The sequence below is a fragment of the Palaemon carinicauda genome, chromosome 3, assembly GCF_036898095.1.
Source record: "Palaemon carinicauda isolate YSFRI2023 chromosome 3, ASM3689809v2, whole genome shotgun sequence".
In the NCBI taxonomy this organism is placed as follows: Eukaryota; Metazoa; Arthropoda; class Malacostraca; order Decapoda; family Palaemonidae; genus Palaemon; species Palaemon carinicauda.
Window position 1 is genome coordinate 148,944,948 of NC_090727.1, and position 19,482 is coordinate 148,964,429.

The 19,482-nt window shown below is 38.0% G+C and overlaps 1 protein-coding gene across 4 annotated transcripts in view; it reads left to right on the forward strand.

Moving 5' to 3' along the window:
- The first annotated feature begins 3,113 nt into the window (after window positions 1–3,113).
- The window catches only part of LOC137638625 (ADP-ribose pyrophosphatase, mitochondrial), a 51,791-nt gene continuing 35,422 nt past the window's right edge, over window positions 3,114–19,482 (forward strand). The window contains exons 1-3 of one of the 4 annotated variants that reach the window (XM_068370881.1): window positions 3,114–3,136; window positions 18,479–18,608; window positions 18,789–18,913. In XM_068370881.1, the coding sequence (XP_068226982.1) occupies window positions 18,489–18,608; window positions 18,789–18,913 (245 nt within the window). In that variant the 5' untranslated portion in view covers window positions 3,114–3,136; window positions 18,479–18,488. Of the gene's footprint in view, window positions 3,137–6,274; window positions 6,395–9,305; window positions 9,477–18,478; window positions 18,609–18,788; window positions 18,914–19,482 lie in introns of those variants that run through there. The other 3 variants (XM_068370878.1, XM_068370880.1, XM_068370879.1) reach the window with 3 other exon arrangements.

The following is a 19,482-nucleotide window of genomic DNA, read 5'->3' on the forward strand; positions in this document are numbered from 1 at the left end:
AAGGTTTTTAGTTCGAAAATTAATTTACTTTTTAAATTTTGTCTTCCAGAAGGAACTATTGGACTGAAACCTGTAGATAATCATGCTAAACTAAAAAGAAGAAGAGAAAAAAAACTTGGGTCATATATATCACGACTAAGCCTCATGCTTTAGAATTAAGGAACTTCTTGTTAGATCATAAAAAAAGTGTTAGTGAGAAACTGTAAATATAAAACAGTAATAATTACTCATTAAGGGTAAAAATAAAAATCATCTAAATGAAGAGGCGTTCAAGAAAATATTTGAAATAATTTGGAAATTCACATAAATGCTTGGCTGCTTATAATATATGATGACGATGAAATATAACTTCTAAAAATACAAATATGATTTTTTACTGCCAGAATGAAATATTTGACAACCATGGAAAGTCAGCGGTAAAAATGTATTACATGGAATTCAACGTAATAAGATGTATATTATATAAGGGTAAAGGGGGATTACAAAAAAAAATAAATAAATAAAAAAATAAAAAAAAAATAAAGAAAAATTAGTTGACTAAATTCAGCCTGGCCATTGATTATCAAGTGTAATATGCCATTATTATCAATTAATTCCAATTAATTTATAAGTCCTGGTTTCATTTTAGAAGCAAGTCACATTTTTCTTCTTGAGGTTTCAAGGAGGTTCCATATCTTTCACAGAAGTTGGCCTAGATTCAGTCATCATAAAACACCCAACTGAAGCAATTTTTATGATCGATGTGAAGTTGCTAATTAATTCTCAAAGATTGGAATGTGATAAGCTTCTAAACTTATCACATTCCAATCTTTGAGAATTAATTGGCAACTTCACCTCCTTCATAAAAATTGCTTCAGTTGGGTGTTTTACGATGACTGAATCTACCTTTATTAAAGATATGGAGTCCCTTTGAATTCTCAAGAAGAAATGTGTGTTATGCTTCTGAAATGTAACCAGGACTTATAAATAAATTAGAATTAATTGATAATTGTACATTACACTTAATAGTCCATGGCCAGGTTGAATTTAGTAAACTATTTTGCTTTTCATATAACTGTTTTTTCCCTATATAACACATTTTCCCTATTAATTCACCATAATGGTTGCTTTATTAGTTTTATATTGCAAAAGAACACTACTCTCTACAGGACCTTTATAATTCCTTTTATCGCATACATTCTAAGTCATTCAGCATTTCACACCGCATATTGCTCATTTATTGTCATAATATGGAGTATCTTTAGGAGCCTTAAATCGATAAGATAGGCACTTTTTATTCCATACACAGATAAAATTAACGAGATTTAATAATATAATAAAAGACAAAGTCAACAGGATTATCAAGAGGATAAAGAAAATAAACTGTCCGATGCCAATAATCGAAGTAACTCGAGGAAGAAAATTTTCTAGTCACGCCAAAATAATTATATGAATAGTGAACACTATATTAACTATATTATAGCATCGATTAGTGCAAATTTCCCAAATCTGAGAAAGTAGCTATAGTTGGGCTACACCTGTTCTGGAAAAATGCTCTAGATTATCAGTCATTAAGTTCATATATAGGTCTATTTCAAATCTATGTTTTCATCCCAAAAGTACTAGAATGTGTAATTCTTGAACAAGTATTTAGTCACTTAGAAGAAATAGAAGCATTGTCAGACAACCAGTCAGCTTACAGAAAATTATACTTCACAGAGACAGCTATTAATTCAGTAGTAAATGATATGCTGGAAATGATGGATAAAACAAATAAAATACCCTGGTATTATTACTCTTAATCGTCATATGAACCATTATACATAGGGGTGCCCCAAGGAAGTGTACTGGGGCTGATCTTATTCTATATCTATACTATCGATCTATCAAAAGGACTACAGGGGCATGAAGTGAAGTGTAAACTATTTACAGACGATACACAATTTCACTTATCCATGCTATAAATGATACTACTGAAACTTTAAATAAAATCCTTACCAGTGTTAGGGAATGGGAGACAGTTAAACAACTAACATTAGTGAAAATAAAAGTGAGTTTATGGTGACTAGAAGGAAAACAGTTGAAAAAAAAACTTGACTAGCACCCAAATAATATATTAATAACTCGGTCCCGATGTCTAGTAAAGTTCATGACCAACGGGTGTCTCTTGACTGTAACTTATCGCTCAATGCTCAAATAGATAATGTATTAAAAACTGCTGGATATCGTCTTGGAAACATTGTTTTTATAAAGAAATACCTTGACGAACATTTAGTAAAGAAACTTGGGATAAACTGTCATTGCCAGGATTGTCTACTGCAACTCTATCTACTAGTCTACCCAAGTGCAACTTAAGAAATTACATAACATAATAAACAGGATCAAGAGAGATAAAAGGTGTCCTACTCCGAGAAAGGATACACAATTTAGCCTATCAAAGCTAAAATTTAGTTTGAATATGTGTGATAGCCCAAGTTATCAGAAGCGGACGTCCAAAATACCGTGCAGCCAACAAATCTTGTAGACACTAAAATAGTTCCTGATGGTTTCAAATTATTGAAACCAAAATATACCTACTGTAGGTTCTAGAGCTTTCAAGTATGCGACCCCAAGACTATACAACAAGCTCCCACTAAATTAACATCCGAAAGACTGAAAATGTTATGGCTTTCAAGAAGAAGCTAAAGATTTTCTTGTTTTCTAAGTGCTTCAATAATGTGTGTAGGATTCCCTTGCGTGGTAGGACTACAAAAACAACCCTATAATTAAGCAAAGTATGAGCCTATGTGCGGTGGAAGCTAAACACAGGAAGAAACACAACCTCATTCTTGAATGAGACTGTAACGAGAGAGAGAGAGAGAGAGAGAGAGAGAGAGAGAGAGAGAGAGAGAGAGAGAGAGAGAGAGAGAGAGAGACGCATATTATCCGTCATTTGTTTTGTGGGATTAAATGGCTAAAAGCAGAGAGATTTAAACGGAAAAATATTATGATACAATCATAATATTTTATGTACTGCATCTGTGGTAAACATCGCACGCTTTATTCCAAGTGATTTATTTATTGAGAGAGTGGCAAGATGGCGCATTAGCCGTCAGCATGATAAAATTTACAACCAGTAGAGATCAGTGACGCCTAGCAACGAATGGAAACATTGCTGGTATGTTTTGTGTGCATAATAAATCATAGTTTTTAATAGGATTATAAGCTTAATCATCATGAAAATTAATTCCAATAATCATAATGTTTTAAGTGTTACTGTTAGGCCATTGTGTTTCCTTAGTAGCAGCAAAGTTATTTTTAGAGTGGGATGAAGACTGATTGGCTCCAGCCATTTCATTAAAGTGTAATTTTTATATAGCATCTTAAAAAATCCAATCGCTTACATATTCATGCTGAATCTAGAATACTCCCCTGTTCACAAAATTTACACAACTTTAGGCACTCCTCATACCTACCAAAAAGAAGAATGATCAATAATACATCGATATCATCCTTCCCACCAATACAGTGTACATTTTACTCTTCAATTTAAACCCTGTAATCAATGCAATAAAAAGTCTCTCGATCTCATATTCTTCCGGAAATACAAAACATCCAATAGAGGTAAAAGTTAGTTGAATTATAGGTGTAAATCTTAGGTCATCCGGAGTTGATGAAAATTTTGAAACTGTGGAAATGTGGTCTGAAGAATTTCTCAGTATTTTAGGTAAGATTTTGGGAGATTGTGTATTAGTACATAGTAGATGGGAGATTAAGTAACGGTAAGATATTGAGTGGACGTAGGTACCGGTACATATGATTATCATTTGCTTGAAGCAGAAAAGGCTGATTGAAAATAAGATAAGAGATTAGAATATTTAGGGAGGATATACTAATAAGTAAATATCCTGGGTTAAAGATTTTGAAATGAAGAAACTTGAGATATATGGAATATAGTCTAGCAGAGGGAATATTGAGAAATTATTGATAATGAAATAAGAGCCTAACAGGCAGATAAATGACATCGTTTGGGTACATGTGTATAACTAAGGAGTTGATCTGGGAATGTAAAAAAAGAGGATGAATAAAGATACGAAAACTATGGTTAAGAACAAAGGTAGAGTTCAAAAGCTGAAGAAAAAAAAATCTTGGATGAATCTAAGCAAATTGTTTAATTGCATGAGTTGTCTTAAAACGTGAAGGCAGAGAAAAAAGCTAATGACCAAATGAATGTTGAATGGAACACTTCATTAGGAAAAATCTCTGAAAACATAATCCATGTGTCAATGAAGTGGGTATTTCAAATAGGTTTTACATGTAGAGGATGAAAGAAAGTTGAAAAGATTCATGTAAACACAAAAAAAATGGATGTCGAAATGATAGTTAAAAATATAAAGAATGAAACTAAATAGTTGTTAGATAAAAAAAAAAAAAAAAAAAAAAAAAAAAAAAAAAAAAAAAAACCACTAGTTGTGAAAAGTATTACAAGAGGAATCCTATGGTTTGGCGGTGAAGGAGAAATTGACGAGACTACTAAAATATGTTTGATATATATATTGTGAATGGAAGAAGGGTTCCATAGGAATGTGCAAGAAGGATTTTTGTAACTTTAATGACGGGAAAGGTACGAGAATATGAGGAAATATCTATGCATGTAAAGACAAGAAAGAACGTTTGTAAATCAGATGTTTATTTATAAGATAATCTGAAGGAGATTAGATATAAAAGGAAAATGTTATACTTGATAAGATAGTAAAATCAATAAAAATGTATTGTTGAGGTTGTTCATGTCTTATGATTCACGAGGTATCTTTATCAATCGAAAGATTTTATCTTGAAAATGAAGTATGTTAGTATAAGCTTAAGCTAAAATGACTAGATTGATGAAAATGGATCTGGAATAATGTTGTTTTACCACGATTACATTTTGATCTCATTATGGATGGAGGGTTGTGAGAAGTCAGAGAAACAAAAGGTAGATTAAAAATCCTAAGATAATGAAAGAAATTGGGAAGGAGGACATAATAAAAGATACAACTGGAAACTTCATAGACTATTATATTTTAAAAGTAATTAGGAAAAAGTTGAAAGGGAATGTCAACAGGGGTAAGGATATGAGGTAGATAAGAAGAGTAATGAATATCGATTTGGAATGAAGGAAAAAAGTTCATTCATGTGGTTATATAAAGTAATACAACGGACGATGGTAGGAGGGAGAAAAGAGTAGGTCCATAGAGAATGCAGAAAAAGAGAGACATCCCTCTCATGCTAAAGCTATAAAAACAATTCGTTCATGAAACCTGAGATTAGAATCTATGAATGGATGGTCGAGTCAAATATCCTTTATGGAAGGGAAATGTGGATGTTAAGTGTAAACGGAATTTAATAAAGGTGAAAGGTGACTGGTTTCAGTTCCGGTTCCATCAGAATAGATACTCACCAGAACGTCAGCCGGGTAAGCCCAACCCCCCACTGTGGTGCCCTACCACAGCAGTGGCCTCCCCAGTAAACAGCTTAAACTTACGGTCCTGGGCGGGGATCGATCTCTTGCCATGCGAATGCTAGGCAAACATGTTACCACTGTACTAACCAGGAGGCTTAAATTTTCGAGATGAACTCTTTTGTTGCTTATATGTAGTAAGAAGTAAAGAAAGGTTGAACATTTTCAAGATACAATGGAGCGGTAAAAATGTTAGCGTTGATCATAAGATAGATTAGATTCTTAAAAATAGGTTTAGTCATTTAGAGAATAATAATAATGAGGTATAGGGGAAGCAAATACACACTTCAGAAGTGGTGGAATAAAGAAAAAAACAAAGATTTAGACTATTATAGACGAATCGGAAGAGGTGATTATCACGAATTAACTAAAAAAATGCCTACTCGCATACTATAGAAGCATTATACCATGAATTAACATTGTGGTTCTTTATGGCTAGTATCACACCATTGTCTAACTTATTCTTGAATTCGTTTACCGTGTTACTGTTCACTACACCCACTGGAAGTCTGTTCCATGTACTTGCTATTTTATATGTAAAGAAATTATCACATTGAGTGGTGTTGTATATTGTCAATTCCAGTTTGTATCAGTTACCTCTGGACTGATTTGTGCTAAGCGTGAAGAGGTTGTTATTGTAGTCTACAATGGTTATTCCTTTAAGAAATTTTAATGTACATATCAGCTGTCCCCTTAGTCATCGAGTTTTAGATTAGATAAGTTTAGACGTTCCATTTTCCGTCTATATCCAAATTGTTTTAGTGTTTGGACTAGTTTGGTGGCCCTAGCTTGTACTGCTTCCAGTCTATCTATATCCTTCTAAATACTTGGAGCCTAGAATTGGACTCCGTATTGTAGATGTGATCTGACTAGTGATGTGTAGGCCTACATCTGCAGTACAAAATCCTTGTATATGTATTTGAATTGCCTCTTTATGTAAGCTATTATTTTCTTTGTTTTATTTTTAACTCTCGTGCCCTGTTTAGGGAACTTCAAATCTTTGTATATATTAATGCCGAGATCTTCCTTTTAATCCACACTTTCTATTTCATTACACAGCAATGAGTAATCTGTTTGTGTGTTACTGTAACCTATGGGCATAACTTCGCAATTCCCACAGTTGGAAGCCATTTTCTGGACCATTCTCCCAACTTAATTAGATAATTTCCTAATGCTTCTACATCTTTTAAACTTGTAGTGTTTATGCCTAGTTTAGTATAGTTAGCAAATTTGGTTATTCTACTAGTTAATCCTAAATCTATGTCGTTAATGTAAATCATAAATAGCAATGGACCAAGGATGGATCCCTGGGGTACTCCGCTTGTAACAGCTGCCCATTCTAAGAATTTTCCATTGATTACAACTCTGTGATTTCTGTTTGTCAGTCAATCTTCAATCCAGTCAGCTGGCTTATCAATGATGCCTATACTGCTTTAATTTTAACCATTATTCTTTATGAAGGGCTTTATTAAGAGCCTTTTAAAAGTTTGTGTATATGATGTCTATTGCCCTGCTTTTGTCATATGTGCTAAACAAGTTGAGGAAAAATCTAACTGATTTGGCACACAGGACCTCTTGTGTTTAAAATTATGTCGGCTGTCTATCAGAAGATTGTTTTTCTCTGAATGTTCTACCAGATATTGAATCTACTGCAATTGATTAGAAACTTTTGCAAGGCACCAAAGTTGGACACAGGTCAGGTATTGCCAGGTTCTTCTTTTAGTCTCTTCTTGTAGACTGGAGGGACATTGCATAGTTTCCATCCTTGTGGCTTATGGTGCCGTTCTTTCGTTGGCTGTCTTTCAGAACATTTTGTAAAATTGTGCGGTTATCTCTAGAGAGAGAGAGAGAGAGAGAGAGAGAGAGAGAGAGAGAGAGAGAGAGAGAGAGAGAGAGAGAGAGAGAGAGAGAGAGAGAGAGAGAGAGAGAGAGAGAGAGAGAGGAGGGAGAGAGAGAGAGGTAATGTGTGAAGACGTGGTCACATGGCATTAGAAGGTTGGCCAGGGCCCTAGCCACCCATTGATATACTACCAATAGAGAGTTATTGGCTCCTTTGACTGGCCAGACAGTATTACGTTGGATCCCTCTCTCCGTTTATGGCTAATTTTTATCCTTTGCCCACACATACACCGAATAGTCTGGCATATTCTTTCTGCATTCTCCTCTATCCTCATACATTTAACAACACTGAGATTACCAAACAATTCTTCTTTGTTCAAGGGGTAAACTACGGCCCCATAGCTGATCAGTGTCTAATTTCCCCTTTGAAAGGGTAGCCGAAACTCTTAAGCTATGGCAAGCAGCTCTTCTAGGAGGACACTCCGAAATCAACCCGTTGTTCTCTAGCCTTCGGTGGTGCCATAGCCTCTGTAATTTGGTTTTCCATTGTCTTGGGTTAGAGATCTCTTGCTTGAGGGTACACTCAGGCACACTATTTTATATCGTTTCTCTTCCTGGTTATTTTCAAGTTATAGTTTATATATGAAAGATTTATTTTAATGTTATTGTTCTTAAACTTCTATTGCATTTTTTCCTTATTCCCTTTCCTCACTGGGTTATTTTCCCTGTTGGAGCCCTTGGGCTTATAACATCTTGCTCTCCAACTAGGGTTGTAGCTTACTAAGTAGTAGTAGTAGTAGTAGTAGTAGTAATAATAATGATAATGATAATGACAATGATGATAATAATCAGCCCCTTCTTGCGTTGAGTATAGACACTATAATATGATAGAAAACGTAACTGACTGATACTGTAGAAAACCGGATAAGGTTAGGTAACCTATTACAAATATATCATTAAGCATGACAGCCCGCCCCTATACTACAGTAGATATTTGTCCAACTTTATAGTAACTTAAGAACTGATACTTCAAAATTAACCTGAAAAAGAGCCCACAAAGTTCAAAATATGCATGCTTGATAAAGATAAGTGAAAAACAGTAGCCTAACAAAAGTGTACACCCGGGCACTCTATTCTATCTAATTTCTCTTCTCGTTTTGTTAAAGTTTTTATAGTTTATATAGGAAATATTCATTTTAATGTTGTTACTGCCCTTAGGATGTTTTATTTTTCCTTGTTTCCTTTCCTCACTGGGCTATTTTCCCTATTGGGGCCCCCGGGCTTATAGCATTCTCCTTTTCCAACTAGGGGTGTAGCTTGGTAAGTAAGTAATAATAATAACAATAATACTGTTGCTGATGCACTTTTGCGGGTATGCTAGGTAGGGTATGCGAGACAGGCAAAGTTTATTTTCTCATAAAAGTTTTATTCTTAAAACAATAGTAAAAAAGTGAAGTTATTTATGATTAACGTCTTGTTTTATTCCAATAAGCCAAAAATACTTTTTAATATAAAATTTGCATTGCCTTGGTAGCATAAATCCAAGAGGAACTTGATTATATGATAAGGAATTTTGATTACTATATAGCCTACTTGACTATTACTTGTATTTAGACTGGTATAGGTTGGGTCTTTGATTCAGAGGCAGGGTGAATTCAATAATAAGTTATAATTGTGGCTTATTTGAATATATATATATATATATATATATATATATATATATATATATATATATATATATATATATATATATATATATATATATATATATATATATATATATATATATATATATATATATATATATATATATATATATATATATATATATATATATATATATATATGCTTACATTGTTTAACTTCGAAATAATTTATCAAGTAACCAACCTGAGTTGCGGAGACTTGGATGTTAACTAATTATAGATACAACATTGATATTTTATTTAATTTTACTTAAAAAAGGGTATTAAAAAGGGAGCATTAAGTTATTAAAAGAGAAATAAAAATAATTCAAGTTCCATTATTTAATGCCTTTCAAATGAGAACCATTAGGAAAAGCAAAACAAAACGTCAGTCATCAGCTGATTATGGCAAACCCTTTGAAATCTCACACTTTCACGAGTATCACCTTCTAATTCGTAAGTTCAACTGTTAGGAAAGGTCAACATATTGTGAGGTAACTGAAAGTTCATTTTGAATTTAGTTTTGTTTTCAAGTAAAGATTTTTTGTACGAGAATCGTTAGATTAACCAAATGCGTGGGTTTCTGATGTGCCATCCCAGAGGGTTACGCCTACGCCTATTCTAGGCAGAATCCGTACCTTAGCCTGATGGGAATGGATTTAAACTAAAGTATTTGCGATGATTTATTTAAATAAGGGAGATTGAAATCGTTTCGTAAATATTGCGTAATGTAAAAAAAAAAAAAAAAAAAAAAAAAAACGATGTCCTACTGGTCTGTGTCCTATTTTCACCATATTTTTACAAAATAGAATTGCTCATTGTTTCTAGAAACTTCAGAAACCTATTCGGAGCCTTTGTATGTCAGCCGCCAGTTCCTTTCGTGGATTAAAAATGGACATCAACTAACCTCAACTTTCCCCCCTAACCTAACCTACAAGCCGTGTCCTTACCTACTTGAATTGCGACCCCCCTTAGACTGCCGTATTCTAAGTTAGTCGTAATCAAACATACAGGTGGCCGCTATCATACATACACCCCACCTATTCTACTTGACAGAAAATGAAAAATTGAAAATATTTTAAAAATTCGTGAAAGCTAACCGTATATTATAGGGAGCCTTTGTGTATCATCTGCCAGTTCGTCCAGCGAGCGTGAAATATGGACACTAACTAGCCAAAAATTCTCCCCATAACCTAAATTACAAGCAGAGTCCTTACCTAATGGCCCCCTGTGGCCCCTCTTACACTGCCGTATTCTTAGTCAGCCATCATTACACATACAGGTGGCCGTTGTCATACGTACACCATTCGGGGCCAAATCCCCTTCCCCTGGTAAGGACACAGCAATCTAAGTCAGGCTATGAGGGGGATACCTTATACTGGGGCACATCTCATTAATTTTATTACATTTATAGCACAACAATTGGGTTTAAAGGCCTCTCATGAATGGCAGAGGCAAGGGATAGTGACATTGCCCTATCAAGCAGGACAATGCCCTAGAGTCTGACCATATATATATATATATATATATATATATATATATATATATATATATATATATATATATATATATATATATACACACAATACATATGGATATATATAATTAGTTCCCAAGCTGCCTCTCCATCTAAGCTAGGACCAAGGATGGATAGGCAATGGCTGCTGATGACTCAGCAGGTAGACCTAAAGGCTCCCCCAAACACCCCCATCCTTAGTTCACAAGGATGGTGAGGTTGCAGCGACCAAAGGAATTAACGCGTTTGAGCGAGACTCGAACCCCAGTCTGGCAATCATCAGTTAACAACGCTACCAACAGGCCATCACAACTCCATTGTAGGATGGAGGAAGCATTTGTCAACTAGCCCCAGTATAGATAACCGAGGTGCTAGAGCCCCCTGGGTAAGAATGTGTTACTGAAGGCAAGGTTAGGTGTGGGTATTTTATGCTAAGCCATATCTTTGTTTTAGTCAAATATGATTGAACTTCCATTTTTCGTCTAATCCGTCCTTTATCCACTCCCGTCAAATGAATTTGGTTTGGGTAGAGAAAACAACTTTGAAGTTCCAATTTTTTGTTCGTTTCTTCGGCATACCGAATTTAAACTACATTCTTGCCCCCATATGCAATCCAAAGGGGATAACTTTACAGTGTCTGTTCCCTCTTCGGAGATATACTTTGATGTTTGAGGTATAAGAACATAGCGCCCTAAGTCCGATAAGGTAATTTAGGGGTCCTGGGTGAAGTTTGTGATGGCTAAGGACAAGTGATGTGAGATTTCAATGTTGTGAATGCAGTCACATGGGTAACGATCACCCTTCAAAACTGACACAATCAAGTTTAACTAACCTAACCTGGTGGTTGCATCCTTACTTAAGGGGGCCGGCTGGTTAATGCCGTTTTTTAAGGACAGGACTTTGACATTCATACTATAGTACTTAATAAAGTGACTTAGGACATCTCCAAACTGCACAAGATTTTTGTCTCTGACCTTTGATTTTGGAATGCCAAGGTGATTTATCCTGAAAATGAGTGTTATTTAAATTCTATCTCCTCGGTTGATACTTAATATTAAGACCTGGGATTACTATTTTATATAGACCTAATGTAGACCTTCAATCAAATAGAGTTATTTTCTAAAAGTAATTTGAAACCAGTTTGTGTCTGTAATTAGTATCAGTCAGTATTTGTCAACTGAAGTCAAATTGAATTAGGTTGTCAAAGTTCAGTAAACTTAATTTCTAAATCAAAGGCATGTTTCCTAACCTAACTTAACTTAACCTAAGCTAGTGCAGTATGTACACCAGGTCATACTGTATGAACCCTCAATCAAACCTGACTTTAAGACCATAAATTACATAGTAAAGGGGAGAAATAAGTAGTTTTGGGTTTGATTATGCCTAGTACCTTGATTTTGAAAAATGAGACTTGTTTTGTTTGAGTCAAAAAATCATTCTGTCCTAATGCCAAATTTTTCTTCTGAAGAAATAAATTGTTTTTGAGTTCATTATGCCTAGTTCCTTTGATTTTGGTATTCAGGGACCAGTACCTTCTTTATCTATTTTTACTTAGAATGCTGTAGATTATACATCCTCTGAACGTACCTAACAATTACTGCCTACCTTAGCTATTTGATAGGCTATTATTCTTATATTTCTAAGTATGTATTTCATAAAAAAAGTTTGTACTGTATAAGTACAAGAGAGCCTGGCCCATCAACATTATTTGAGGGCTACTACCTATTTTCCACAAATGGAATTAAAGCTGTTGGATTTACAGGTTTATGATGAGAGTATTTTCAAATGTATAAAATGATTTGGTAGTCTACTTGAAACAAGGGGGATGTTTTGCATCGATTAAAGATATAAAAGGATTTAGTTTGTACGAGTAGTTAGAAAGACAGACAGGATAGAAAACTAGAGTCCATAAATACTATAGAACTTCACCTGAAAACTTATGAAGGTTCATGTTAAGAAGTAACCTTACAATTAAACCACAAAAAAAAAAAATAAATAAGAAAAAAACACAGACGTATTATGCTAAGCCGTTACCTTGGTATTTTTTATGAAAAATATGAGAAAAAACAAGGAAAGAAAGGCATTAGCAATAGTGATGATTTTTTTATTTTTTTTATTTTTAAGTAGTGTAATTGTTCCTAATCACAGCACCATCTCGACATCATCCTAATGCTACCTAATGTCAATTTTCTGTAGGCTATGTCATTTGGCATTACTGTATACTATATGTGTAAAACGCTTTATGAACAAAACCTTTATTTGTTCCGTCACTATATACAAAACATTACACTCTTCACAGTGGAGATATATTTCGCCAATAGCTGAAACTAGCCGTTAAGCTTTTATGTGAAGCGTAATTACCCTCTGCTAGTTAGCGGAGGGGGGAGCAGGTGTTGGCCAGAAACCCCGCTCACACTAGCCCTAGTAAGAAACGTCAGTTTTATTTCGGCTTGGGGGAATACAGACGTCTTGCTATTGTTAAAAACGTTAATAATTTCAATACAATTAAAGAATTGACCTAAAAGCTAAAAACTTTCTTAGCATTTTCTTCTACAGGTATATCTGCCCCTGGAGATCGTAACCATGTAAGTTTGTCCCCACATTGAAGGGTGCCATTGTGGCTCCTATATGTCGACTTTGGAGACCGATCCTCACGGTCTCTGCCCTGCGTGTAGGGGTCATTCTTGCATGTGGCAGTCTCCATACGATGAGTGTAGGAAATGGTCGCCCTCCCAGTGGATGAGGTTTAGCAGGCGACCGAAGGATGAGGCTAAGAGGGATTCTTTCCCTTCGTGTTCATCCTCGAAAGGGAAATAAACCTTGCCATCGGACTCCGTCGGCTCAACCTTGCCATTCTGACTGCTTGGTTGGCTTCCCCTGGGCGTTGGTTGAGTACGAGTGGTGCCTATCTGACTCAGGGACAACCCTGTGCTCCGGGGACCTCTATTGCTTCCCCTAGTGAAGCAGCGCTGGCCACCGTTGTAGGGGGAGTCACTTTCCGCTTTGTACCTTCTTTGGGGCTCACAGGTTTTCTGTGTAAGGAAAGGCTTTGTGAGGTCTTGTGGTTGGGTATGCTGGGGAGCGTACAGCCTCCCAGGGGGTTGATTTCCATCTTCCCCCTCGAGATTTCATAGGTCATGCACCGAGAGCGTCTCTTGCGTGCTTGACCGTTTCAACTTCAGCACTTGCTCGTCCCAACATTTGTTCTTCTTTGGTGGGCAGGCGTGAGTAGTTGCTGACAAGTACTACCTGGATTTACTTGTCGCGATATCCCTCTAAGGTAAACCCTGGGACTAGCTTCGGCTACATTCCAAGGACAGTTCACAATGTGGATCCTTTGTCTGGGTTCACTTAGCCAGGAGGTAAGCAAAGTGAGCTGTCCTGAGGTCCTCCTCCAGGTGTTGGGGAACTTCCCCTTCTAAGGGAGAGTTACCCTCCACCAGCCACTGTTCAGGAAGCTTTCTGCTTATGGGAAGATCTGCTGACAGCGACAACAGTTGTCGATAGTCCTTCCACCTGCGCGTGAGGTGGCCATTTGCCTGAGTTTCCCCCCCCCCCCCCCAAGGATTCCACTGAAGGGTATTGGACTCATCTATGGCATGTTCCAGCTCATCGGAATGCAGCTTTTAGGAGCTGGACAAGGATAGAGTCAGGCGATTGCTTGCAATCCCTATTCTTTGCCATCGTGTCTTTAGGACACAGCATAGCTTTCATCGCTTTGCAAGACCAAGCTCTCAGGAACTTGCGCCTTTGGTTTTTATCTCTCATAATGTAGGTGCCGAGGAGAGTGGCAATGATGTTGCACAACTCCTCAATCGACGGTCCCTCCCTCTTTAACCTGGAAGACATTGAGGCAGTGGCAGACAGAGCCAGGATTCCCTCCTTCCTAGGCATATGACTTCACGCCCTTACTCCGCGGCACTACCTCTGCAGAGATCATCCCCAAGAAAGCTCCAGGGTTCAAAGGAAAGTATGCTGTTGTAGAAGCAGGCAGCACAATCTCAAGGTCTCGAGCAGTCCTTTTGACCTAGAGGCTTGAAGGGCAAAGGTTGCAAGAGAGGGAAAAGTGGATGTTCACACTAGGGAGGGCATTTCCCTGACCAGTCCACCGGTTGGGGGATGCCTGCAGAGGTGGATACTCCACGGGGCTGAGCTTTGGTCAGTCTCCGTGCTCAGAGAGGGATACATTATCCTGTTCATGCTCTCTCGCCTTCCTCTGACCCTCCATCCGACGATATCAGGTTCCTACACAAAGAGATCCGCAGAGGAACAGGCCCTTCAGGCCAAAGTCTAGACCATAGTAGAGAAGGACAGTCTCCAGGAGGTTCTGGACAGGTTCACAGGCTTCTACAGATGGTTATTTCTTGTAGAAAAGGCATTTGGAGGCTGGAGATCAGTCATCGACCTTTCAGCCCTAAACAAGTTTGTCCAACAAACTCCATTCAAAATGGAGACATACGCAGACGATCAGACAGGCTGTCAGACCAGAGGACTTCATATTGTTAGACCTCAAGGATGCGTATTTCCAGATCCCCATTCATCCTTCCTCAAGGAAGTACCTGAGACTTACATTCAGCAGAAAGATATACCACTTCTAGGTGCTGTGCTTTGGCCTGTTTACACCACCTCGGGTGTTCACATGGATCTTTACCCAGGTGTCCACCTTGGCTCACGAGACCCAGCATTTGCTTTCTTTGTTACCTAGACGATTGGCTAGTTCTAGCAGAATCAAGGGAGACCCTTCTCCATTAAGACAAGCTTCTCGCCTTTTGCCAGGATCCATGGATCATAGTAAATTATGAGAAGTCATTCCTGAAACCTCTGCAAGAGATGGTATATCTAGGAATGAGGATCATGACCAAACTAGGCTAAGTCTTCCTGTCCGAAGAACCAGTAGAGAAAATGAAGCACGTAGCTCACCCGTTTCTTTTGCAAGACTTCTTGCCAGCAGTTCTTTGGCAAAGGCTTCTGGGGCACCTAACCTCCTTAGAGAAGCTGGTACCCAACGGACAATTATGCATTTGTTCTCTACAGTGGCAGCTGAAGACCTTTTGGTCTCAGCACCCTGACCGTCCAAACACCTTGGTGCCAATAGAATCATAGCAAAAGAGAGACCTGAAATGTCGGGTGTCAAACACCAGTCTGCTCAGGGCAGTAAACCTTCTCTCTCCTCCCCCATTGTTGTTGCTCTTCACAGATGCATCAAAAGAAGGGTGGGGACCTCACCTTTTGCACCTCACGGCATCCAGGCTTTGGTCCAAAACCAAGCAATGGTGCCACATAAACCTCTTGGAAATGAGGGCAGCTTTTCTAGCCCTCAAGCAATTACATCAGCTCCTTTCAGGGCACTCCGTGGTGCGAGGAACCTGTGTCGCCCAGTGAAATGCTCCTCTAGCACCATTTCTAAGGCATAGTTATTGCTGAATATACCAGAGAAAAAAGAGGTGCATGGAATGCCAAGAATAAACCTAGCGCGCTCATTCTTCGAGTGTGGGTATAGAAAACTGGGGCGTGATTGAACTACGACTATAGATCCGTCAGATGGACGGAAGACAATTTTGTAGCCCTATAAGCCTGTTTCATCCTAGGCAAGAAAAATGTGCTGGCGGACAATCTGAGCAAGAGGACTCAGATAATAGGCTCCGAATGGTCTTTGAAACAGCAGATAGTCAACAAAATTTTGACTTTGTGGGGTTCGCCGACAATGAACCTTTTTGCGACGTCTCTAAACCGGATGCTTCTGATATACTGCTCTCCAGTACTGGATCCCCAGGCAAGATGCCTTCCAACATCGGTAGGACAGAGTAGATGTCTACCCATTTCTCCCCGTCTGCCTAGTAAGGACACTTTTAAAGAAGGTCAGGGCATTGTAAGACCTCTCGATGACCCTAGTAGGGCCGCTGTGGTAACTTGCAGAATAGTTCCTGGATCTTCTGTATCTGCTCACAGAGGCAAAGAGGGAGCTCCCTCTACTTCCCAACCTACTCAGACAACCACACATGAAGATTTTCCATCAAGCGATTCCATCGCTTTGTCTTCACACCAGGAGGTTATCCAGCAACTCCTCGCTAAGAGAGGCTTTTCGAGACCGGTTTCAAAGAGAATGGCAAGATATCTCCCGGAGTCATCTGCTGCCGCATATCAGGCAAAGTGGGCTGTCTTTTGTGGTGGTGTTGTGGATGGTGTATTGCTCCTGTTTGCCAGAGTTTTTGTTGTATCTCTTGGTGGAGGAAAACTTTGCTCGGTCTCAGCGGTGAAAGGCTATCACTCACCCTTGAACATTGCTTTTAAACTGAGTGGCATTAACATTACCTCCTTTATGGAATTGTCTCTCTCCATACAAAACTTCGAGTGCACCTGCCCTCAGTTGGAAGTCAGACCTCCTCCTTGGAATGTAGTGCAAGTGCTACATTCTCTGAAAGTTTGCGACTAGACTTTGAAGACGGTTTTCCTGCCAGCCCTGGCCTCTGGAGAGAGAGTCAGCAAGCTACGTGATCTGACCTATGATGTTGCCCATTGAAGGGGATGGGGCCTTGTGGCACTCAGTTTCGTCACTGAGTTTGTGGCCAACACTCAAAATAAGGCTGTAACAGATTTGAGCCCTTCTAGATTGAGAGTCTTCGTTCCGTAACAGATGACCCAGATCAGCTGTTACTCTGCCCTGTAAGGGCACTGAGGAAATACCTAAATAGACCTTCCAGAGACTGCCCTCAGATCATCAGGCTCTTTGTGAGCACAGGAGGGGTAAAAAGGGTCACGAAGAACTCCATCTCTTCCTAGCTTAGATAAGTAATCGAGTGAACCATACAACCAGGCTCCTCACCTTCTGGTTGTCGATTCCAAACTCACAATGTCAGGGGTGTCAGCACGTCCCTGGTGTTCAAAAAGAATTTATATGTGCTGCAGGTACGTACCACTATAAGCGGGCATGTGAAAACAACAAACCACGATCACTGCCCACTACCTGATAAGACATAACCCGTAGGAACCTAGATATTTTTACCTTAGGGCCTGTGGTGGTTGCAGAAAAACATGGTCGATAACACCTCAGCTCCCTTGTAGGTCAAGTAGCAGTTGGTTGAAGGCAGATGTTACCTGGGAGTAAGTCTAGAAGGGATGCGTGAGTGACTTGGAGTCCAGCATCCGAGGAACTCTGAAAGCTGACCTCCTCTAAGTGCAGGTGGGTACCATTATCCCTTGTGTAACCTGATATATGTTTATAAATTTATTTCCCTGATCTACAAAAGAGGGGAAGTCAGGTGATGTCTAGGTTAAGTGCGGAGTTTAGCTCTTAAATTTGTTTACCTGGTCAAGTAATATTGCTAAATTCTTATACCTAGCATGGATTATTATTATTATTGCTTACTAAGCTATGACCCTAGTTGAAAATGCAGGATGCTATAAGCCTAGGGGCTCCAACAGGGAAAATAGCCCAGTGAGGAAAGAAGAGAAGGAACTAAGAGAGGTAATTAACAATTAAAATAAAATATTTTTCAAGAACATTAACAACACAAAGATAAATATTTCATATATAAACGATAAAAACTGTACATCGAAATAAGAGGAAGAGAAATAAGATAGAATAGTGTACTCTCAAGCAAGAGCTCAGGCTGTTAACCCTCAAGGTTAACGAGGTGTCAGGGTGCATCTAAACAGCTCGTGCGAAGCAAAGAGTAACACCCTGGGTCAGTCACCAGCCAGTTGGTTTTTGAACTTCCATCCACCATGGAGTGAGGCTCCACTGTAAAGAGTGTAAATGGCAAGTAATAAATGCTTGATGCAGTATAAGATAAACACTTTCTGACATTTAGCAAAATACTAAAATTATCCAGAAACGGGAATAACTTCTGTAATAGTACAGTAGACCAAATTACAAGTTTGATATTTTCAATATACAATATACAGCATTCTTCCCTTGTAATCTTTTAGAGGCACTAATTGCAAGGTTATATATCCACTAAATATTTGTCATACTTTCAGGCTCATTTTGATGTATATGCAGCAATACAAGCTTTGGCTACTTGTTGGAAGAAAGCTTTCTTTACGTACATCTCTTCTTGCTATGCATTTCAAGTGCCGTGGAGGGTTCTATCCAAGAACAGATGATAACGTAGGTGAATTACATTTAGTGTTGGTAGACTCATTTCTTGATACGGAATATTATTTGTTTATTACTAATGCAATATTGTACTGTGCTATGCTTTATTTTATATTTAATTAAGAAATTCTTGTGTTATAAACTTGTCACTGTAAAATAATTACTAATGCTATATTGTTTACTGAACTACAGGTTGAAAGATATGATGTACCTGATAACAAAGTCGAGTGGACAGATACCTATCCCGATTACTCTCCAACTCAATACACCGCCCAACATATATTAGCTGGTCCTGTCTATGCAGATCCATTGATTGGGTTAGTATAGGATGCAGATATGTGATTTTACAGACCTTTTTATACAGTACTATATTTATAAATTCCTAAATTTCCTTGTAAATGTACTCAAGTATTGCACTGTAGTTGTCCCATAACATTGGTAAACTCTATTTTGTCTGGGGAAGCCCACAAATTTGTGAATATTGTAATAGATTTTAGTATTCAATTTTTTTTTTTGCTATGGTTTGATGTGTTTGCTGCCAATACTAATTCATTAAGTATCCTTACTGTTTTGTTTTTAACCTGCTTTACAGCTTTTGTGCCAATTAAAATTTTACTAAAGATATACTGTATAAAGATTTTTTGTTATATGGGGGAATAGGGTGTCTAAGAGCATTAATAAGGGGATAGCACATATCTGCAAGTACAGTATCTCTTATTGTAACCCTGCTTCCTGGGTTGACCATCGGTCCAATGCAGTTGCCTCCTTCACCACTACTCTGCATTTGTCAAATTTTTAGATGCGGGTAAAGTTCTGCAAGTTGGCTTTCTTTGGTGCGAAGGTGGTGACCTTCACGGCCCACCAGTTAGCTAACCAATGAACCAAA